The sequence below is a fragment of the Anopheles stephensi genome, chromosome 3 (genome assembly GCF_013141755.1).
Source record: "Anopheles stephensi strain Indian chromosome 3, UCI_ANSTEP_V1.0, whole genome shotgun sequence".
Lineage (NCBI taxonomy): Eukaryota > Metazoa > Arthropoda > Insecta > Diptera > Culicidae > Anopheles > Anopheles stephensi.
In genome coordinates, this window is record NC_050203.1 from 83,042,449 (window position 1) to 83,063,031 (window position 20,583).

A 20,583-nucleotide genomic window follows, 5' to 3' on the forward strand; every position below is an offset into this window, starting at 1 on the left:
CGTGCAATGGATGCAATTTTTAGATGAATAACCTATTCCTGTCGACGTTTTCATTTCTCTTTTCCAATTGCTTTTAGTTCCGCAATTGAGCGTACCGGTGTACACTATGGGGTGGAGATGGTCAAAAATAACATACATTTGGAAATTTATTTAAATGTCTCTTACTCGGATTTTTTTTAACAATTTGCTCTTGTTTGTGGCTTCCTTATTTGTGAGGGATTCTCATCAAACAGCATCTTACTGGGGGAATTGTGGTTATTTTTCCGGAAATCATGTACGTCGCTGGAGGCGCCCAGTACTTTGTACGAAATAAGCAGTAGTACACATTTGATTAGCTCTCAAGAGTAGAAATTAAGACAATGGCCATCAAAAACATACTATTAGGCTATTAGGTCAGTTATTTGGAGAGTCACAACAGTTGTTGTGGGTTATCAAACAACGAAAGAAATAATTTGATTAAATTCGTATTTTTTTGTCCAACGCAATTATTTTATAATTTTGGAACGAATGCAAAATTGTGATTATAAATTAATGCTTTTTCCATCTTTTGCTATGGTTTTACTAAATGCCGGTAATGGAATGATTTTATCGTTTTATCCTTCAGCGTAACATATGTCGCTGGAGGCGCCCTGTACTTTGTACGATTAAACTACGATAACATCCAATGCATTGTTCGAAGGATAATCACTTATAGAAACACAGTTATTTTATTTCAGAAACGTCATTTTTCCCCCTTGTAGGATATCATATTTTCTACGCAAACTAAGAATAAGATCAGCAATACGATACACTTAGAGGGCAGATGTTTTGTTCTTTGCCAACCCATAGTGCGAGTGAGTGATAAAACTTTCCATTTTTCATTGATTGTGACCTAGCTTAATGTTTGTTTTTTTTTATGTGTGTGTATTTGAAACGCACTGTACATCCCACGGTTGAGAGATTGCAGTTCCTGTTAGCAGGTCCACCATGTGCACAAAGTGACGAATCGTGTAAGGAGGTTTTTAAAAAAAAAAATGCGAATCTATTCAACCATGAAAAACGATGCAATTTATTCGTTCTAATCGTTCTATTTCATTTCCTTTCACGCTTTCTCCCACTTTCTCTCCACTGCAGCAAAAAGTGGAACAAACGCAAAAGTGCCATTTTACTTAACCAGTTTAAGCTGAATGCAAGCCAATGGGGGGGTTAAAGCACCCAGTTGGCCACAGTTCAAAAAGTGCATTTACGGTGCGTAATCAAGTGTTGGTCCGTCTGCTGACCTCACTCGTGAGAAGCTTAGAAGTATGGCCACTAAAAAACCACCAGCAACAGGGAAATGCGTTTCTCCCCCACTCACTAGACCCTGGACCCGAAATGGAAATGAACTCGATTCGTTGGCTCGCTGGAAGTTTGGCTTCCGACGGTCGGGTTTGCCTCCATTTAATTATGCAACTCTGTAATGAACTTTTGGCCTCTCCGCCTTTTGCACTGATCTTCACTTTGGTGGTTGCAATAAGTTAGGTTATGGGTCCCGGGTACCAACTTCTAGGGCAAGTTGGTGCCTTTTTGCAGATGCAGTCTCAGCTCTCTCTCTCTCTCTCCATCCCGAACTCGAGGAATAAATTTGCCCCAAAAGTTTCGGTACACATGAACCGCGCCGAACGGTTAGTTTAGGGGAAAATTCAATATCGTTCGCGCGAGTGCAAGGGCTCGTCCGCTAGGATGTACTAAGCAAACAGCAGCAACAACGATCGCCGAGCTGAATTGTAAAGTGCCTTTACTATTTTAATTTAATTAAAATTATATGTTTCATATGACACCGTATTTGCTCGTGCTTTGTGCAGCGCGAACGGTCTTCTTTGCTCCGAATTTTATCCGCATGTGGTATATACGGTAGCAAAACCTGGCAACGGGTGCGTTTAATAGACACACTAATTCCTAGCTTGCCCTATCGGTGAGTTCCTGCACTTCTTTTTTTTGCCCAAGGAACGCCTAGATTCGCAATTCAATTACCACTCTCCACAGCTGCACTGCCATCATAAATCGAGCGAGTTATATGTTTGATTAAATATTTGCTGGGTCCTGCTAGTCCGTGCTTTGGATGTGCTCGCACACATGCCAACACATGCGGTGTTATCCGGGAGAGAAAAAGATAGGATTAAGCTCCACTTGTACTTACGTACGTAGTTTCAATCCGTAGGGAAAATTAGTTCCTGCACACCATTTGCCAGCAGGCGAAACTTGAAGCAGTGCGTTCTGTATCGCTGGAACAGAAGCTTCTGATCCTGACTGACACGGCACACGGCACGGCTAGTGAACGATGAAAATTTATCGCCCAAAGGGCTGGCTGCCCTACATTCGCACCCAGCGTGCTCAGCGTCTGTTCTGCAACTTTCTTCCAGGACAGAAATTTATGTTCATGTCCGTCCGCGTGAAAGAGCACAGCTAGAGCATGGAACGGATGGGTCAAAAAAACGAAAACTGTCAACCAGCAGCCAATGTCGCCGGTTTTAATGAAGTCATAAAATTGGGTCGTTTCCCATAAATACTAATTCCCATATGCGCGTCAGACAGAGCAGAACAATGGGGCAACAACAAAAAAAGGGAAAACACTAGGCTCGGAAAGCAAATTAACTTGGCAAGATAAGAGATTCGGTTGGGGTTGGGTGTGTCTTTGGGAGGAAAAGTTATCAAAACTAGTGTACTTCATCACAAGAGGCGAATGATTTTTTTTATAAATAAACAATCAGCTTAAAAGAGGCAAACATGTATTTTTTTCAAAAACTTTTGATGAATACGGACAACTTTCGATACGACCAAAGTTGCGCCTAAATTTATGCTTCTACTGATACTTATTCAAACCTTTATAAATATTTACTGTAAATCGATTCTTATTAAATTGATGGATTCGATTGATGGTGTCTCTCACATCAAATTGGAGCTAAATTGAGCTTATCATTATGGTTCTAATTGAGTTATTAGTTTAAATAACTGCTTCTTTCTCTCAGGCTTGTATCTACGCGGAATGCGCCTGCATGTATGCAATATGATCCGTCGTCAATACAAGTCTCTGCTCTAATCCTTGTGGACCATTCAAAATTTTTCTTGAAAATGGATTGCATATGTTCAGGCGCTGAGAACACTTATTGCGAGGCCATTTACATTTCCTCCAATAATGAGGCATAAATAATACAATTTTCCTCACCAATTTAAAGGTGCTCCGATAGAACGTGGGTCGGTACTCGCTCACTTGAAATTCAACTCTCTTCCCGCGCTAACGATGTCCTTCTTTCGCAAGTCCCATACGCAATACCTCGAGCTGAGCTACAGCCAAATCTACAAAGTGTTTCATTGGTTCCTTAAACTAACTCTGCTCCGCATCTTCGACGATGACTTTCTGGTGTCACCCATCACAACGGTTTTGTTTCAATTTTTCGTATCGGAAATAGTCATCTCACTAGTGACGATTGCGCTGCACGCAGTTCGCTACCGGACCGATCTCGACACGGTAATACTGAGTGTTTCGGCCTTTGTCAGTGCTTTGGAGGTGTTGCTTAAACTGAACGGTATGGTGTACCGAAGGAAGGAGATCATGCAGATGATCGGTACGGTGCTGGCCGATCGGAGCTATCTGCGCGGGCCGATCGAGCGAGCTATCTGTGGGAAGTATATGCGCCTGGCAAGGAAGCTTCTGTTCATCACGATCGCCTCCTACCTGGGTACGGCAACGATGCTGCTAATCTATCCAACGCTGCCTGGGGTCATTCAAGAGCGTACCCTACCGGTGGGCTACTCGATACCATTCGTCGACTACTATAAAGCTCCTTGGTATATGCTCAACTACGTGCTACAGATCGTCCAGCTGAACTGGGTCGCTTTTTTGTTTATCGGACTCGATGGTCCATTTTATCTGTTTGTTTGCTATTCCGCTTCACAGCTAGAGATGCTGATCGTGTATCTTCGTCAAATTGGTCAAAGGTAGGATACGCCTAAATGTATGCAACTGGAATGACGTTACCTTGTTAGCACCTTTAATTAGTACTCTTGTCCGCTTCCAGTCCGGATAACGTTCCAGAGCAACGAAGATTGATACGGAAGGTGTATGCTATCCACACAAACCTTTCCAAGTAAGTCATAATTGTAGTGGGGCACGAACGATCTTACTCATAAGCCTCATGTCGTTAGGTTTCTTTCAAAGTGCTCCTACATATATCGGGAGATATATCTGATGCAAGTGCTCTGCTCGAGCGTACACATCTGTGTGTCACTGTTTCACATACAGCTCAAGCTCAAAAACGGTTCGTACGGCATGCTGCTGACCAACGTCAACAAGATGTGGCTGTTCTGCTACTGTGGTGAGCTGGTCGTAAGCAAATCGACCGCATTCAGCACCGCCGTGTACACCAACCAATGGTATCGGCTGTGGAACCGGCGCGATCTGCAGGATATACTGTTTATGCTACAGAATGCCCAGCGCAACTATGGTTTCAGTGTTGGTGGGTTTGGCTTTCTTTCCTTTGCTCTCTTTACGGTGGTAAGGATTATCCACTGTCCAATGCCCAACGAAGCCTTTAACAAATAATTTGCCTCCTTTTTGCGCTTAGGTCATGAAAACTGCCTATCGCTGTAACGCGTTCCTACACCGTGTGATGAACTAGTACGCCGACCGTTCACATCTTCACTGCTCCTCACACCATCAACACCATCATACCGACAAGGCTGAAAGTTTCGCCCCCGGCAAAGCGCGCTTCTCTCGCTCCCGAAATCGCTTAAATAAAGTCATTTGCATAACAACCGGAAATTATTTCTTCCCACTGTGAAAAGCTTGCCCACAAAACTTTCGGCTTCCTTCCCGAAAGGCAAGCGCAACAAGGCAGAAAACGTTGATTTAAACTACTTGGGCCGGCAAGTCGGCAAGCTTTCGGCAAGTCTTCGGCAGTCTCTGCCCAAGGTTAGAAACCTGAAAGACGTGATAATGAGTGCTTGGTGCGTGACGTACGGTGGCGTAGAGACAAAACAGAAGTCTATCCAATTTGGACTCCATTGACATACGGTCGTTAAAATTCGTCACCACCAAACACACTAACCACACGCACGCTGCACGCTCTGACGTCACGCCAGAAGCATTCATCGCCCAACAAACCGTCCCCCGGGATGGGTTTTCTTGTGAGTGTCGTCTATTTAGACTATTTTGCCTTCATTTACCATAAAGTCGTGTTTTGTGCGAAATATATGTTTCACCATTTTTCAATTTCAATCATCAAGAGGAGGAGGTAATTTGTCTCCCGGTGGTGGTGTCGTGGTAGACCGTTTCCTCTTGCAAAAATAAATAAATCGTACCCAAGATGATGCTAATCGGTACGGAGCGTGCTTGTGGGATGGGTTTTCTCTCTCTCTCTCTCTCTTTCCCTGTGAGGGAATATCCTTAGGCATTGCCATCTGGTATCGAGCCGAGCACTTGCTGCCATTAAATTTTACTTACCACGTGGGAGGGGGGTTTGTAGCCCCGCGATGAATCGATTCCATTACTCTGCACAAACAAACGGTGGAAATCGCGAACTCGTGAAGCCAACGAACCGGTCGGTACCGTCGAATGGCACGATTTGAATTGCTGATGAGTCGTCCTTTTTTCTTTCTTTCGTACACACGATTCGGGCATTGTAGTTTTGGGCGCCTTGGTGATGTATGTGGGGTGCAAATTTATTCCATCAAGCAGAGTTTTCTTTTCCCCTTCTTCAAAGCGGCTTGCATCCTAGCAATAGTCCAGCAAGCGACATTAGCGCACCGAGCACCCGCGACACGGTGATCTGTGATCCACCGTTGCAGCCATCGGTAAAGCACTGGCACACCAGTTCCTCGTGACCGCCGTTGATGACGCTGTAGCAGGGTCGCCGAGCCCGTTCGTAACCACACTCGCGTGTCACCCGCGTATGGTCCGGTACGCTTCCACCGATCACTGCAACCAAACACACAAACAAAACCGAGGATCGTACGAGCGCTTCGCGGCATTGCTGGGACGCTTCATACTCACCAAGTACGTCCACCTTTCGGCAGAACGGTTCGCGTCCCTTCTCATCCGGTGGACACTCGACCAGTAGCCGGGCCGGCACGGTATCGTTGTTCTGCAGATCTTGCTCGGTAAAGCGTTTCGGTGGTGCAAAGCATTCCGAGTTATCGTACGAGTTGCAGGTGTAGCAACGCAGTGCACCGACTGGAAAATGGGAGTGAGAAACGGTGTAATAGTTGGACAGGTGCTCTTGATCGGCTTTCATGCCATCATGGTGCGAGTTGGCCATGCTTAGACTGTACAGAGCCTTTATAAACCTAGAGATCACATGTGGTTCTTGAGTATGGATCCTGCTCCAAATCGACGAGGTCATCCATGCTCTCCAGTGTTCCAGTGATCTCTCTTGTGAAGCTCTTCTAGTAGTTCGGTAGGCTGATAACGCTATGAGAATGAAGCCAAACGATCAGCTTCTTCGCCTTAGGAGGAAGACTTCATTATCTAAGTTCTAAGCATCTTCAATGTCTTAGGACACCCAAGCCTAAGCTGTTTCAGGTCAAGCTCTACAAATAATGTTGGGAGTCCGGAACAGTCGGAGAGCTCACCTATGAGCCTATGAGATACCCTTGAAAGGTTACCGCGAGCTTCGAATTGACCTCTTTGCGATGTGGTCAGAATCGCAGGATATTGGATTGGAAATCGTCAGCCCTTGACCATGAGCAGGCGGCTGTAGGATTAGCATCGAACAAGTAACCACCAAATCTAATCGCTACATGTAGAAAACTGTGTGACCTTTCTCGGTGGTCACACAGCCTGAACCTATCCACACCCACTGTGACTGAACATCGTAAATAGTTTCCAAACAAAACACAAAAAGCCCTCCCATGCCCATAATTATAACGTGCAAAATAATCACCCCGTAAGCTGCGTACCATAAAGAGTGACGCACATTCACCGTTCGTGCCCAACAATTAGCCCCAATGTCACGGTTTACTTTTATTTCCCCTTGAAAAAAGAACTCTCCCGGCATTTTCTTTTTTTCGGTAAGGTAATTCCCAATGGTGTAGTATCGGTAATACCCAGGAGGCAGGAGAGTGATAAATAATTTCCAATTCATTGAGCATGGTACGGGTAAAACACGCAGTTAGAACGTGTGGTGCGAGGTACACCGAGGCTAATCCACCTGCTGAGAGCTGTTGAGTTCCTTGCGTAAACCGTGACCCTTGGGGAAGGTTCTCCAGGCCGCATAAAAGCTATTGCTCATTTGATCATTAATGCGTGATGGAGCAGTGAAAATTTCATTACCGAGAACAACTGCTCCCTGCCAATGGCGTCGATCACCGTCGAACCAAGTCTAATCGAATTCTGCATGGCGGTGGGCGCAACTTGCGCAACATATATGCAAAAGGTCACCTCGTATTTCGCAATAAAACATAAAGCAGAACGGCTTTACACTAATCGATACTTTATCGCTTCTTTCTTCTTTTTTTACCAACAGTTGGAGGATAATCAATCGCTTGCCACGCGCTCTCCTCAGAGTGATGTGGCCAATTTACTCGATAACGCTGCTGACTGTTTATCCAGGCATCGGTCCCCGGAATGAAAACACTGAAATCATGAATTATTAATACGAACGACACGACACGTGGTAACTCCCACTGGACAGCCCGCTAACGAAGTGGACAGGCCCCTTACGTTCATTGAGCCTCGTAGTAAGTGGCAAACATTTTTCCAATCATGATGAATTTCCGAACGAGTAAACACAGAACCATTCCTGCACCGGGTGTCGATTACGGTGACAGGGGCCCGGGTCCAGAGAGCCAACGAGAAAAAAAAATGGTTGTAGAAACACGCACTCACACGAACCGCATTTTAACGAGCGATGTGTACACGGTGTTAATGCAATGTCACACTCTTATCAGTCCACGGCCAATCTTCACTTCGGACACTACCAGGGTGTTTTTTGTGTGTGTGTGTGTGGGCTGTTCTTCCGGGAACTGTTGACAGCATGTCATGCCGGCCCTGTGTCTGTTGCACCAGCCCTCCCTCAACAGCGACGACCACTCATCAATCACAACCCCCGGTGGAGGGATCCGGTGTGTTGATTCCGCGCGGATAACGCGAAACCGGCGTGACAAAATGGTCTCCGTAAAAGTGGGGTAAAAGTATTAATTATTCACACCGGGAGGAAGGTGCGCCCCCCTGGTTGGGGAATTTGCGTTGGAATGTGATCGTGTTAGCTGATTCGGGGGTTTTGATAGAACGACCTTGTCAAACGGGGTGGCCTTGTCAGGTGGAGAGCTAGCAGGTCCTATCTTCCCTTAAAACTCGTCACGCTTCTCGTGTCCACCCTTGCACTTACCAGAATTCGTCCCAAGTACAGCAAGCACCACGAACACAGTAAATCCCAGCCGATCAGTAGAAGCCATTTTGGTTGGAAGAAAGACTACTGCGAGATGGCCTGCAGGCACCCAGCTCCGAACAGCTCACACCGGACAACTGATCGGAGCAGACCGGACGATCGGTGAACTTATGTCGAAAATCAATCAAAAGTTCTCAAGTCGATCCCCACCACTCCGGATACATCTCCGGATGGCACACTGAGCGTGGTGGGGCATAGACAAAAACTGTGGTGCTAATATGGATTTGGAGACATATGTGAATTTGTTTGGATTTTCGGTGAGTGGATGGTGGATCTTAACAATGTTCATGTTGTCCAAGACCCTTTTTGGGGGTGGTCAGAAAGGAGGAGAAGTAGGTAATCTTGGCTCGCCTGTAGCTAGACGTCATGAAGTGCTGAACTATGTCTAGCGTCTTTTCTAGTTTAAATCCAGCTCAACCCGAACTGTTGCAGCCTAGCTAGCTGCCAATGGGAGTCGTTCCGTTACGGTGCCCTGCTTTGTAATGGGAGATCGTTGCGTTCTGGTTGTTTCACGGTTGCTTCTAATATTACCTATGGTGGAACGAGTGTGGTGGAGTGTCATTAAATGAGTTGTGTATTTTACACACACGTAACGATACCAATTCGCTTGCAGGAAACTCAATCCTGAGCTCTCTGTGCTCTTCTCCCTTTACGATTTCGTCTGGATCGACTGAGTTTGTGGAGCTTATAGTAGACACGATCGACGAAATCTGTAGCATGAGTTTTGCACTGGGCGATCGGTCCCCGGGAGCTTCTCATCACCTAACAGACCACGTCCTCCCGGAACCCCAGTACTGGAAGACTAGACTCAAGTCTGCAGAAGAGTCCTCGGGAAGGTCCTGTTGCAGGGAGCATCCGATGCATGATAGTGAGACTTAATGCCATTTCACCAGTTGGCCAGTTTGACCAACCGGGACCGATGAGTTCGTGACTTCGACATTATAATACCTGTCCATGTGGCTCCCGTAGTCGCACTTGCATCAGCTCAAGATCCTGTAGCACTCGTGAGATGTAGCTTTACCATGAAGATTTATTGTACGTAAAACACTTACAAAATTTGAAACAATTGTACTTAAAATTACTACTTCTCAAACCTGTCGTCAACATTCTGTATCTGTTCGCCCTGTGTTGAACGTCGTCGAGAAGACGCTAATTATGGTGTCGTCGATGACGAAGGTGATTTTTAACGTGCTTTTCATTATCTACCGCTCTCGAATACCTGCGTGATAACGTGCACACACCTGACACACTCGAATGGCACTCATAGTTGGCGACTGGTACAACCCTGCTCTAAATCCAAATCTTCCAAATCTGTCCTCCCTTCAAATAGTTTTTTTGGTATTTGCACCACATGCACAGGGCGCTATCGTCCAATACTTACGTCGCTAGTGAGTTTCGTTAACGATTGTTGTACGACGCATTTCTGGCCTCATCCTCATCGGCAAACTCGGCCTCGTACATGAGCTGTTGAATTTGCAGCCGCACCAACGCGTTACGCCGTCGCGACAGTCGCTTCATCGCTGTTAGACAGCTCAGCAGAAACTGTTCGTCCGTGTCGATCGTGCGCCAGGATAGCGGTGGTTCTTCGTACTCTTCCGGCCCGGTTCCCTCGTTTGTCGCGGCCGGTCTGCCATACAAAGCCGGCGATGGAAGATTGGCAGTCGGTACGAATGGGTCCACCACCGCCGTGGTGGCATTTGTTTCCGGTACGTAGCGTACCTTGTCCATCCGCACAATTTGTGGCTCTTCCTTCGTTATCGATTCGACCGATATCGAGCGGACAATCGGTGCAGGCACTTGTGGCATTACGTGCGGTTCCTCTGCCGGTTCGGGCTCGGACAGCTCTTCCGTTTCTTCCATCTCCTCGTCCGCTGTTTGCTGTGGCGATTCTTCATCTCGCTCTTTCACCGATGTATTGGATGTGGTCGAAGAACTTAGAATGGAAAGCATCAAGCAACCGAAAACGGTCTGTCAAAACCGGTCACGAGCATCCGGAATAGCTAACTTACCCAGCGGTGGAAAGGTAATTGTGCAGAAACAGCATATGCTCGTAATAGGGCCAATCCGATTTGATTTCTCCCGTGCCCTTTCGGCTGGCGTGTCGTCGGAACGTATTCCGCAGGGTTTTCCAGCGAGACCGGCAACGGAGAGCTGTACCGTGCAATGGACACGAGAACGTACTTGTTAACCACGAGCCACGAGTTGCTACTCCTACCCTCTAAAGCGCGCGCTTACCTGATTCGCCAATTTGTTTGGCTATTCTAGTCCAGGGTATAGTCGTTACCTTTGAGCTATGGGGCAAATTTTGGTGGCTCTGTGCGAGTGCCTTCTTCGCAGCCATTATTATCTTCAGATCTAAGCGGTTAGGCTTTGCAATAACTTTGGTCATGGTTTTCTGGTACTTGGTAATCGTTGCTGCGGTTGGAAAATGCGTCCTCGTCCCGTTTTGAGGTTGTTAAAATTTTAAACAAAATAACAAACAAAGCGCCTGCGAGCGCAACAGTTGACAGCTGCGAGCTGCCCTGACCAAGATGTGTAGAGAAAGGATGTGCGCTGGGCCGAACTTATCGTTTTCAAGCTTGAACGTGTATATGTGTACCTTGCTACGATAAGATTCAAATTGAATTCAATTTGGAATTCCGTTCGCGTTCGTTGGGTATGAAATTTGGACAAAATTGTTCTTAAAAATAGTTTTTAGTAAGGGAGAAGATTTTTGTTAAGAACGGTAGCAACTAGTTTGCAGCATATGTGGACAAAAATAATCAAGAATTACTCGTGAAGTTTTGCTCGTACTATATGAGTGCTAGCACTAAGTGGAGAAGTTGAAGATCGCCAGGAACCTTCTGCCTGACAACTACCCAATCCCAATTTTGCCGACTGTGCCGTATGATGGTGTTTTAATATTCCGCATTTTGCACAAAATGCTCCGATCATCCGTCCATACGGTGAACAAGATCTTTGGACAACGCTGGTTACCGTGCAGCAAGGCCACCATGGACTCCAAAAGATGGAGCGTTTCAGGCCGCCTTCAATGGAGCCCAATCGAAGGCTCCAGTGACGCTTCCGCAGTTAAATTGGATCCCTTATGGCACCCGATTTAGAATCCGTATTGGAAAAGCCGAGACGTTGCAATTTGAGCACGACAAGCAGTACGATTTCGGAGTTGGTTAGGTAATTAATTTATTTCACATCTCGGATTTTAACAGTAGCAAAAGGTGTGTTGTTTTTCGTTGATGTTAGAAAACGTGACGCCCCGCTTATGAGTAGCGCGCATTCTGTAGTGCCGATTTCAGCTAGGGTTATTATAGGTGTGTGTGTGTGTTTGTGTGGAATTGCTATCATGCATCATGGCTCGGTGTCTCGGTGTGAAATGTCTAGTGAATTAAACATGGCGGTTGGCTACTAGCATTAGTTGGATCTATTTCCGGTGATGCGCACATTGTGTTACATTGATTCCTTTTTCCCGCCCGTCAAATACATAACAACGATGCACCCACCCCAATCGAAGCGCGCCTAACACAACTTAAATTATTGCTCATTTTCCCTATACACTACCGAGAGTTACTAAACGCCTACTTTGTGTGTTCGCTGCTATTGGGCCAGTGTTAGCGGAGGGTGGGGTCGTTCGCAACGACGACTTTCGATGCGCACTCACCTACTACGATCGTTCCTGTCCATCGCAACTGCATTCAAACATTCTTCCACCGATTAACAAAAAAGCGGAAAATCATTTTTCTTCTTTTTTTTATCTCTCGTCTATTTTATTGAACTTCATGTGTATCTCCGAAAATCGCTCGCTCTTACTGCAGTATTTTATTTTATTTTTTTGTTGGCGCCTCTGCACAACACCGCCCCGTTTCCGATTGTATTGTTGGTAGGTTAAAATGACGCGCTGTAGGCACCACCGCCGAATCCGTATCCGGCGCTGTAGATCCCTTCACGGCAGAATGCGAAACCGCGTCGTCGAACCAAAGACGGGAGCACTACTGCAACACTGCACGCGCATGGCGACGAAGCGATTATGGCAGCTTTTAGTGTTTGTTTTATTTTTCGTCCTCCTCCTATTTAGCTATAACCGACTTTCCTAGAGCCTTTGCTGCGATGGCATTTGCCGGGCGGTTTTTTTTTGTTGTTCTACTACTTCTGCTTTAATTTTAAAGTGTTCCTTCTGTACTGCTTCTGATCTTGAATTGGTTTGTGTAAGCTTGCTGTTGTTCGGGTGTTTGTGTTAGTTTCTCTTTTCATTTATAACGGAAATCATCTAAACTCTAACTCTGATTTATTGAACACGCGGCCATCACGTTGTTTTTAACCAACCGACCAGCTCCTCCTTGGCTGCTGGTTCTGTCTTAAAATAGCGTAACGTAGAAATTGGTTTCTTTACAAAAACGGTCATACCTCGTCGAGATTGTAAGGTGTGTGTGTGTTGTGTGTATCAAAAATTGCCTAAAGAAAATAAAGGGCCCTGGGATTAGAGTTAGGGCACAATCCCCCAGCAGTAGTCTGAGGTGCAAGATATTGGAATGTTCCTCGAAAGATTAACAGCAACTTAAAGCTAAACCGTATAACCTGTTGAGTGGTTCTTCCCTCGAGCATGAAGACCATTTCCACCGAACAATATATGGTGCTATCTCGATATAGAAATGGCGAAGAGAACGAACGCCTCCCCGACTCCTCCGAGCGGGAGGTAAATTAGATAAACAGAAAACTAGCATCTGCTCCACACACACACACACTAGTGTGGTGGTAGAAGCATATCGGCGCGATGGATATGTGCCGGAATGTGGAACCGTTGATTGGATTAAGCACGAATCAGGAAAGCGACTGCACCGAACAGCAGGACACCGAAGGTGACGGACAGTGTGGATGCACCGTTGCAATTGTCGTCGTAGCAAGCGCACACCTCCTGACGTCCACCGAATCCGGAACGCTGGTAGCATTTGCCCTACAAGAAAGAAGCACAGCAGTGTGCGGATGAGAGCTGCCCTACTACCACCGTTCAAGCACAGCCGAATAACGTACCTTGTACGAGGACTCATCCCAACCGCATCCACGGATCACTCGGTTATCTGGAGGAACTGTTGGGAGGGGAGAAGAACAAGAGGTAGCGCATTAAAGGACACACCGTGCGAAGAATAGCGTCCGGTATCGGCACTTACGATTGTTCACCGGGAACTCGATGATCTGGACGATCTTCCGGCAGAAGGTGTACTTGTTGCCGTCCTTGTGATCGTTACAGTCGACCGACATCGTGTCCGGTGGGTTGTCGTGCGAGCAGGTCAAATCCTCCGCACTGTTGCACTCGAAGCAACGGATAGCATCACCTGGTAGAACGAAACCGAGAGAAAGAGAGAGAGAGAGATGAATTACCAATGCGCATCAGTTAGCTTGGGTTACTTTTCGGTTCAGCTACTGCTACTGCTGATGATGATGCTGCTGCCCGCGTCTTATCAGTCTCGGGGAGGTTTAATGTTTACAAATTCCATGCATGAACAGCATTCAAATCGGAGGACAGATTCGAGAAGAAAACCAGCAATCAGACCCAAGTGAGGCGTATGTAAGGCTACATTCGGACATAACCTCCTTACTATACCAGTGATCCGGCTAGTGTGAGGTCATGATGCTCAGGGAGTCTAATCTTGTTTTCATGCCAGCTTCAGAATTACTTCATCCACAGCAAATCACTTTGTTTCGAAAGAGGGAATACAATTAACGACTTCATGGATGCCGGGGTGCATAAATTTAGCACCCCCGGACGGGTAGAAGAGACATTCGCGTGGAATCCCCCAACGTGTACACTCCGCGATTGACGGTCAACAACACGTGCTTCAAGATAAAATTGTGTGTGTGCAGTTTTCTCTTCCCCGCGTACAGGTTTTGTTGGTTAACATTATTCGTACATTACGGTGCAGCACTTCAGAGTGTTGCTGATTATTTGCCTCGGCCCGTGTCGTCGTAACACCGTGACGCACGAGAAGTGTTTCTTAGCTTTGGAGAACCAAGAACTAATGGGTCTGGAAGTTTGGAGCAGAGTTTTTAATTGGTACCTAACAGCGTTAATCTAATCAACTTGTTTTTTTTTTCTCAATACTAAACGGGTGCTAATTGTACGTGACCATGTTTCCTGGGACATGGGAATTCTAGACGACTTCTTCCAGATGACCTTGACTTCCCCAAAAACAAGGGGAGAGAGAATTCGGTGCGCTGTTCTGTTCGCCGTTGGACAATGATTCTGTAATTTTCATCGATCTAGTTACCGTCGGAGGTATATCGCGACACACACACACACACCCCCCTGTCATATGTTTGACGTTTGCAGAATATCGATCCAAGGAGCATTGGGATCCAGGATACGCGAATCACCTCCAGCCAAACCGCTCCAACACATACAACCACAGCCCGTACTACAGACCTACAGACTTACATAATCGGCACACTATTTTCCCCGATTTGGACAGCTGCATTGCCCAAAGGTTAGAATATCGCACCGAGACCTGCCACCGATGTGCCTCCGTTTTGAGGACCCATCGCACGAGTCACCCGCATGGTACTCTGGCTCTCATATTCGAGAAGCTCTCTTCTCTGGTGGTGCTAAACAACCGCCAGAGAACAAGGAACCAAGCTGTCTCCTCCACCCGTAGATGAACTGACCTCGTGTGAATCACGGAACTCGGCCGATCGTTGGTCCCGTTCTTTTCCCTCCTCTTTCGCTTCTCTTAATATTCAATTAAGGTCTGAATTGGATAATATCACGCGTCACAACCGCCCGTCTGTAGCTGTGGTCAGCATCGTGCGTTGCAGGCATTTGGCGTCGGAGACATCTTCAAGATTGACCTCCGGCAGTAAGACATAAATCACTTCGATCAAATCGATTTTCGTAAAGGATTAATGTACCATCAGGGGGGACGACCATTTGCTCCCTACCAAACGCGAAAAACTGCGTTCGCGTTCGGAATTTGTGTCAGGATTAGGGGAGGGGGCGAACATAGTGCGAGTCCAGCGAGAAAGAGGCGGAGATGTGATAACTTACCCTTGTGGATGAATACCGCAATCACCAATAAACTGACGAGAAACACGGACTGCAGCGAGGACATCATCATCATTTCCCGTTTGGCTCGGTGCTAGGTTAAGGACTGGACCTCCTCTCTTTTTGGCGCCACCGACTTTTGCAACCTGCTTGCTTCCCTTGCGTAACTACTTCGGCGTTAACCTGCCAAAAGAAAGCATACCAATACACTTACACAAACACTCAAACACACACACACGCAGGTGCACGAGAGAACACAGGATATGCTGAGGTCGATTAATGCCTTCGTTTTTTCGATTTTCCCAACCATGCGCATAAGCCACTAGGAAGATGGAAAAAGGAAAACACCGACGACAGTAGGAGGCCACCACTGTTGCACAACTTCTGCCTGGAGTTGTCCCTTTGCTCCGCTTAAAACCATAGCTGCCTATGATAGTTCTATTGTGTTGTTCAACATTTTGTTTGCTCTATTGCGTAAGACGCCAGAGTCCACACGGGTAGGGTCAAGCTAGGAGTCCAGATTGTATGGGTCACACCACTCACTCACTGCATCCCTGACGATTTCGTAATATGCCTGGACACACACACACGAACACAAACACAAACGTGTATTCAGCGGAATGTCCTCTCGAGGTTGAGGAAAGAACCAGGCACCTGGTACCGAAATTGTTACACAACCACCAAGAATGTCACCCTTTGCGCCCTCCACACGCAGAACACAGGAATCCTCAAAGTTCCACAAGCCACACAAACCTATTTTGCAGGAAGACCGTTGTGATGGGACGATCTGCGTTAGTGAAGTGTCCGAGAAAAGAGTCAGAATATTCACGGGTTCCTCAATATTCCTACAGATATATGACCGGAAGTGTAGCCCACCCGGTGTCTCCCGTTCCCCGTCTAGCTGGTAAGGGTATCACGAACCTTGAGAAGCACGACGCTGCCACGAGACTAGGGCCAAAGCACAACCGTACACTGTCACGAGTAACGACGAACTGTGCAAATATGGCCACTACCGCACTACCCGATCGGTTCTCGGGGAGGGTGGTTCCAAGGGTTTGGAAGAATTGAGTGCATTTCCCCACCATACTCGGGAACGTCTTACAAGGTGAGACGATTGCTCTCCGTGCTCTCGCGCTTGGCCTCTCCGAAGTTGGAGTCATTTTGATTTTCAGCTTGCGAAGTTGAGGAGGTCCCCTTTGCTCGTTATCACAGCGACGTTACACATTATTTGAGGTTGGCTTTTTTTAACATTTGTCCCTAGTAAAATGCCCAAAATTTTCATCCAAACAAATGACGGCTGCTAATAATTCAATCAACATTCATACCCCCCCATTCTACTTACGATTGCCTGTTCACGGTTAAACCTTACGACAGATTAGCAAACGGGACGCTAATAGAAAGCTGGTTCATAATTATTACAGCGAGATATTTTGCTGCCTGCCGTGATCGGCCAACACTGTCTTACTCGTTAGCGAATCGTTGGTGATAACCGAACCGGCCACAAACACCTCGCTTTGAAACAACGACCAGCCAATCCAACAATAGCTGTGTCGCACCTATTAACACGTTTCATGATCGTCTCGCCTCGTGTAGCAGCGTGTCGTCGACGGATGATTCGCTTCCTTCGCTGCAAGGTTAAAGATAGCAAACAGTTTAAAACAATGTTTCAAAATTATAAGAGGTGGAACTAAATAATTAATCGCTAATTTCTAATCAAAGAACTTATATCTAAAAGGTCGATCTGCCCTTCCGTTCAAGAGATAGTTGGAAACTGTTATCGAGGATTCCGAAATGGAAAATCAATCACTGACGAGGTCATGACGATGCAGCAAACCATGGAGAAGATGGCGGAGCAGCAGCTCCATCTCCTACCATCTTACCTCATTGATTTTAGCCCGGGGTAAAACTATACGACGCAATGAGCTCTTTTGGAATCCCGCCCAAGCTTACCAGGAGGGTAAGAATGACGATGGCCAACATTACATGCCAGATGGAGGTGGATGGAAAACTCTCAGGGCCCTTTGCTACCACCCAGGGCCTGTCTTCCTTTCAATCTGGCGCTAGAGAGATGCCATCAGCGGCTCGGAGGTGGAATCTTCGGGGACCATCATCTACGAGTCAGCCCAGATCCTGGCATACGTTGATGACATAGACGCTCACTGGTTTGAGGCTCTGCTATGTAGGCAGAAGCTTATCAAAAGATCAAGCGTGCGGCACAGAACCTCGGGTTCTGGAGATTAACGAGGCGAAAAAAAGGTAGTGGAGCCAGCCAATAGCAGCCCTGCAACGCCTCTGAGACATGGACTCAGATAAAAAAACTGACGAAACCCTCTTAGCCACGTTCAGAAGGATGTTTGGCCCCGTATATGTGGAAGGACAATGGAGATGATCTCACCATCGTACAGATAGTTAGACTCGACAGGCTTCGGTGAGATGATCATGTCATTAGAATGACATCGGACGACCCAGCCCGTAAAGTCCTTTCAGACCGCCATAACGGTCAGCTAGCAATTGTTGCAGCTAACCAAGACCGCCAAGTAGTTGTAACGCCGCATAAGTAAGTAAGTAAGTAAGTCATTTAATATATTACGATTATACATTTAGATTAGCGTCCTGATATCCGGTTAGCAGTTTTGTACTGGTGTCTAAAGTCTAAAGAGAGAATAATTGGCATATCCTGCACCATCCTGCAACGAAAAACTTAATTCGAAATTAGGCCGCCCGCTGACCGTTGTCCGTGCCACAAACGAGCGAACGACCATCCGTACCACGGTCCGTCATTGCCGATCGGCCCTTGGCACAAATGAGCGCCAGCAGACATTCCATTTTGGCGATAAAATTTTGAATTTTTGTAAAGTTTTCCCACTCCTGCCGTTGTATGGCGGTGCTGCTGTCCGGAACAGGTTCGCTCGGTGTCCAAATCTCAAACTCGGTCGAAACTTCAACGTACAGCTTGCAGGTATCTACAATCTGCCTCAAATCATCGATCACCTCAGCCATCGTCGTGTACTGTCCCGCATGATGCTTCCGGTACACTTGGCGCAGATCTATCATGTCCGATGCAATCAGATGGAAACCGGGAAACTAAAAGGGGGGAAAAGAGAAAGGTGAAAGGAGAGTGTGGGCAAAGAATTGCAATGACCGTTTCATCCGTTGCATTTGAGAACCAAGAGCGGGAGAGAGAGTGCGTGCGTCCATTCTGGACATGCGCCGAGCAGTCCAGGGTTTCCCCTTTTTGGCGCATACGCCCTCGGAAAAGCGAGGGAGAAAGCTTGCTTGCTTTTGTTTTTTTGGTTTGGAGGACAAAAATCCGCCTTCAGTTTCGTAAGAACTGCATTAAATGAGCCTTCTGCTATGGCGATCGGAGAGATCGGACGCGCTCGGTGGTGCGAAAACAAAAAAAAAAAACTTACATAATTTTTGGCAAAATTAATGCAATAGAAATATTGGCCTTCCTCGATCGCACGAACTTCATCCACCACCCATTTAATGCAGTCCGTCCAAGTTTTCCGAAAGAAAGTTTCCACTGGCTGACGCTCAGTTTTCGGGCTGGCTGTGGTGTTGCTGGAATCATCGCTGTGGGTAATCGTAGCATGCTTTGGACTAGTCGGAGCAACAGCTGCAACGGGCGATCCTTCGGCCGATGCTTGAGCGCGTTGTTGTTCGGTCGGAGTTTTTTCCTCGAATCCGGGTGGAGGATTGAAGTGATAAACGCCAGCCTTAATGTAAGATCCCTCGCCAAGTGAGTTGAGCGGTTCAGTTTCCCCAATCTCACCGAGCAGCAGATCGTGCGCTGATGGCGGCTGCTGCTGAGGCTGCTGCTCACCGGTAGTACCGCTTGCAGCAGCACCCTCACCGGAACCGGATGGCTGTTCTTCGGGCTTGGCAAAAATGTTCCCCCCACTGCGCTGCTGTTTGGCCAGCTTGTTCAGGTTGGTGAACGATTGGATCAGCGAATGGATGAGTTCGTGCGTTGCCTCATGCCAGCGCCCAAATGCGTCCAAAAAGTTGGGACAGAGTTCGCGCTGGATCGTCAGCATGCCTTCCGGCTTGTTCGGCACGTACCCCTTGATGATGAGCCACGCGTTCATGATCCGGGTGAACACGAAGATGAAATCTTTCACCGCCCAGGCCAAACCCTGCGAGTTGATGTTCGACATCACGTTATCCACCTTCACCAGGTCCTGCTTGAGCCGGGCACACAGACTGTCAATCTTCTTGAAGCAGGGCCGCTTCTGGTGGTTCTGGGCAAGTTGTTCCGCCTTCTTGCATCCCTCCAGTGCGGTCCGCACCAGCTCGGGAAATTGTTCGAGAAGACACGCCGTAGTAGGCGGTGATTTTTTCATCGATGATATGGAGCTTCTACAGCATCGAACAGAGGATTAAAATTATGGCGCGTCACGCAAAGCAACGAATTTTACTTACACTGCGGTTTCTTGTTCCGACCCGGCAGCCGCCATGATGAACGGGTTGTTTTGGATAATGCTCGACATCCTGAATTCGTACGATGATGAAACAACCGACGATGTCGATGGTCCGGCAGCAGATGTAGCAGCAGTATGGTGGTGGTTGCTAAGGAACGAATTTCCAGATGAGCAACTAAAATTGAACCTACAAATACACGCACATTTGGGGGTTTTTAATCGATCGTACACTAATATTCCTGCTCCACCGACTTACTGCATCTGGTCATAGCTCGGGGGACCGGTGTATATCCACACCGGAGGCATCGGGGACCGAATCATCAGCAGTGGGACAGTATTTGGCGGTGGAATTGCAGGTGGCGGAACGGAAAACATTTGCACGGGACACTGCTGTTCCGTACGATTGCTGGACCCTGTACGATAGGATTGGTTTGGATTAAGAGTTCAAATTGGGTTTCCACGTCGGCCGGCCATTGCTTTTACTTACGAGAACGTTTGTCTGTTGCAAAATTAGGATTCATCGTCAAATAAACTGCACTACGAGTAGGTCAGAGGATTTACGCACTTGAACGAGGTGTTGAGAAGAACCGGCGAGACTAAACTGACCGTTATGCTAGCCAGCATCGAGCAAGAACTTGGAATGCTTGCTATGGTTGCCATGGTAATGTGTAGTAGGCAACTACTAGAGTTGAAGTAGGTGATTTTTTCCAACAATTCGACTTGGCAA

At 47.0% G+C, this 20,583-nt stretch overlaps 5 protein-coding genes and 1 long non-coding RNA gene across 9 annotated transcripts; 2 read left to right on the plus strand and 4 right to left on the minus strand.

The window, feature by feature from the left end:
* Positions 1-3,259: 3,259 nt before the first annotated feature.
* Positions 3,260-4,660, plus strand: LOC118510056 (odorant receptor 49b-like). The gene is made up of 4 exons (XM_036051445.1): positions 3,260-3,957; positions 4,038-4,106; positions 4,165-4,513; positions 4,584-4,660. Exons 1-4 carry the CDS (start codon positions 3,260-3,262, stop codon positions 4,635-4,637), a joined length of 1,170 nt encoding a protein of 389 aa, XP_035907338.1. The 3' UTR covers positions 4,638-4,660.
* Positions 4,661-5,643: 983 nt separating this feature from the next.
* LOC118513740 lies at positions 5,644-8,504 on the minus strand. Its single transcript, XM_036059897.1, has 3 exons — positions 8,346-8,504; positions 6,011-6,190; positions 5,644-5,935 (listed from the first exon to the last, which is right to left on the minus strand). Exons 1-3 carry the CDS (start codon positions 8,410-8,412, stop codon positions 5,715-5,717), a joined length of 468 nt encoding a protein of 155 aa, XP_035915790.1. The 5' UTR covers positions 8,413-8,504; the 3' UTR covers positions 5,644-5,714.
* A 911-nt stretch (positions 8,505-9,415) lies between these two features.
* LOC118513741 lies at positions 9,416-10,953 on the minus strand. Its single transcript, XM_036059898.1, has 3 exons — positions 10,641-10,953; positions 10,415-10,556; positions 9,416-10,338 (listed from the first exon to the last, which is right to left on the minus strand). The coding sequence occupies exons 1-3, from the start codon at positions 10,792-10,794 to the stop codon at positions 9,804-9,806; spliced, it is 831 nt and encodes a 276-aa protein (XP_035915791.1). The 5' UTR covers positions 10,795-10,953; the 3' UTR covers positions 9,416-9,803.
* A 1,179-nt stretch (positions 10,954-12,132) lies between these two features.
* On the minus strand, positions 12,133-16,894 carry LOC118513751. Of its 3 annotated transcripts, none has more exons than XM_036059911.1 (5): positions 16,354-16,497; positions 15,436-15,615; positions 13,565-13,729; positions 13,428-13,483; positions 12,133-13,350 (listed from the first exon to the last, which is right to left on the minus strand). In XM_036059911.1, the coding sequence occupies exons 2-5, from the start codon at positions 15,506-15,508 to the stop codon at positions 13,207-13,209; spliced, it is 438 nt and encodes a 145-aa protein (XP_035915804.1). In that variant the 5' UTR covers positions 15,509-15,615; positions 16,354-16,497; the 3' UTR covers positions 12,133-13,206. The 3 variants fall into 3 exon arrangements, with proteins under 3 accessions (XP_035915804.1, XP_035915806.1, XP_035915805.1); XM_036059913.1 differs by lacking the exon at positions 16,354-16,497 and adding an exon at positions 16,775-16,894 and having other exon boundaries at positions 12,142-13,350; XM_036059912.1 differs by having other exon boundaries at positions 12,142-13,350; positions 16,186-16,425.
* LOC118513752 lies at positions 14,323-14,864 on the plus strand. The gene is made up of 3 exons (XR_004906507.1): positions 14,323-14,448; positions 14,564-14,639; positions 14,725-14,864. It is a non-coding gene; the product is annotated as an uncharacterized LOC118513752 (long non-coding RNA).
* A 59-nt stretch (positions 16,895-16,953) lies between the features above and the next one.
* Positions 16,954-20,502, minus strand: LOC118513743 (protein mitoshell). Of its 2 annotated transcripts, XR_004906506.1 has the most exons (6): positions 20,344-20,502; positions 20,113-20,269; positions 19,858-20,043; positions 18,846-19,794; positions 17,828-18,516; positions 16,954-17,059 (listed from the first exon to the last, which is right to left on the minus strand). XR_004906506.1 is itself a non-coding variant. In XM_036059900.1 (5 exons), the coding sequence occupies exons 1-5, from the start codon at positions 20,375-20,377 to the stop codon at positions 18,145-18,147; spliced, it is 1,698 nt and encodes a 565-aa protein (XP_035915793.1). In that variant the 5' UTR covers positions 20,378-20,502; the 3' UTR covers positions 17,072-18,144. The 2 variants fall into 2 exon arrangements, 1 of the variants encoding a protein (XP_035915793.1); XM_036059900.1 differs by lacking the exon at positions 16,954-17,059 and having other exon boundaries at positions 17,072-18,516.
* Positions 20,503-20,583: the final 81 nt, after the last annotated feature.

What these genes read in the sequence shown, in the direction of transcription:
- LOC118510056 (XM_036051445.1), top strand. Translation starts at nt 3,260, where the DNA reads ATGTCCTTCTTTCGCAAGTCCCATACGCAATACCTCGAGCTGAGCTAC. An exon ending in CTTCGTCAAATTGGTCAAAG is followed by an intron (nt 3,958 to 4,037) that starts GTAGGATACGCC and finishes GTCCGCTTCCAG; the next exon opens with TCCGGATAACGTTCCAGAGC. An exon ending in CCTTTGCTCTCTTTACGGTG is followed by an intron (nt 4,514 to 4,583) that starts GTAAGGATTATC and finishes TTTTGCGCTTAG; the next exon opens with GTCATGAAAACTGCCTATCG.
- LOC118513740 (XM_036059897.1), bottom strand. Translation starts at nt 8,412, where the DNA reads ATGGCTTCTACTGATCGGCTGGGATTTACTGTGTTCGTGGTGCTTGCT. An exon ending in TGTACTTGGGACGAATTCTG is followed by an intron (nt 6,191 to 8,345) that starts GTAAGTGCAAGG and finishes CCCATTTTCCAG; the next exon opens with TCGGTGCACTGCGTTGCTAC. An exon ending in CCGAAAGGTGGACGTACTTG is followed by an intron (nt 5,936 to 6,010) that starts GTGAGTATGAAG and finishes GTTTGGTTGCAG; the next exon opens with TGATCGGTGGAAGCGTACCG.
- LOC118513741 (XM_036059898.1), bottom strand. Translation starts at nt 10,794, where the DNA reads ATGACCAAAGTTATTGCAAAGCCTAACCGCTTAGATCTGAAGATAATA. An exon ending in CAAACAAATTGGCGAATCAG is followed by an intron (nt 10,557 to 10,640) that starts GTAAGCGCGCGC and finishes TGCACGGTACAG; the next exon opens with CTCTCCGTTGCCGGTCTCGC. An exon ending in AATTACCTTTCCACCGCTGG is followed by an intron (nt 10,339 to 10,414) that starts GTAAGTTAGCTA and finishes TTCCATTCTAAG; the next exon opens with TTCTTCGACCACATCCAATA.
- LOC118513751 (XM_036059911.1), bottom strand. Translation starts at nt 15,508, where the DNA reads ATGATGATGATGTCCTCGCTGCAGTCCGTGTTTCTCGTCAGTTTATTG. An exon ending in TGCGGTATTCATCCACAAGG is followed by an intron (nt 13,730 to 15,435) that starts GTAAGTTATCAC and finishes TCGTTCTACCAG; the next exon opens with GTGATGCTATCCGTTGCTTC. An exon ending in CGAGTTCCCGGTGAACAATC is followed by an intron (nt 13,484 to 13,564) that starts GTAAGTGCCGAT and finishes CCCTCCCAACAG; the next exon opens with TTCCTCCAGATAACCGAGTG.
- LOC118513743 (XM_036059900.1), bottom strand. Translation starts at nt 20,377, where the DNA reads ATGAATCCTAATTTTGCAACAGACAAACGTTCTC. An exon ending in TCGGAACAAGAAACCGCAGT is followed by an intron (nt 19,795 to 19,857) that starts GTAAGTAAAATT and finishes TCGATGCTGTAG; the next exon opens with AAGCTCCATATCATCGATGA. An exon ending in TTAATTTTGCCAAAAATTAT is followed by an intron (nt 18,517 to 18,845) that starts GTAAGTTTTTTT and finishes CCCCCCTTTTAG; the next exon opens with TTTCCCGGTTTCCATCTGAT.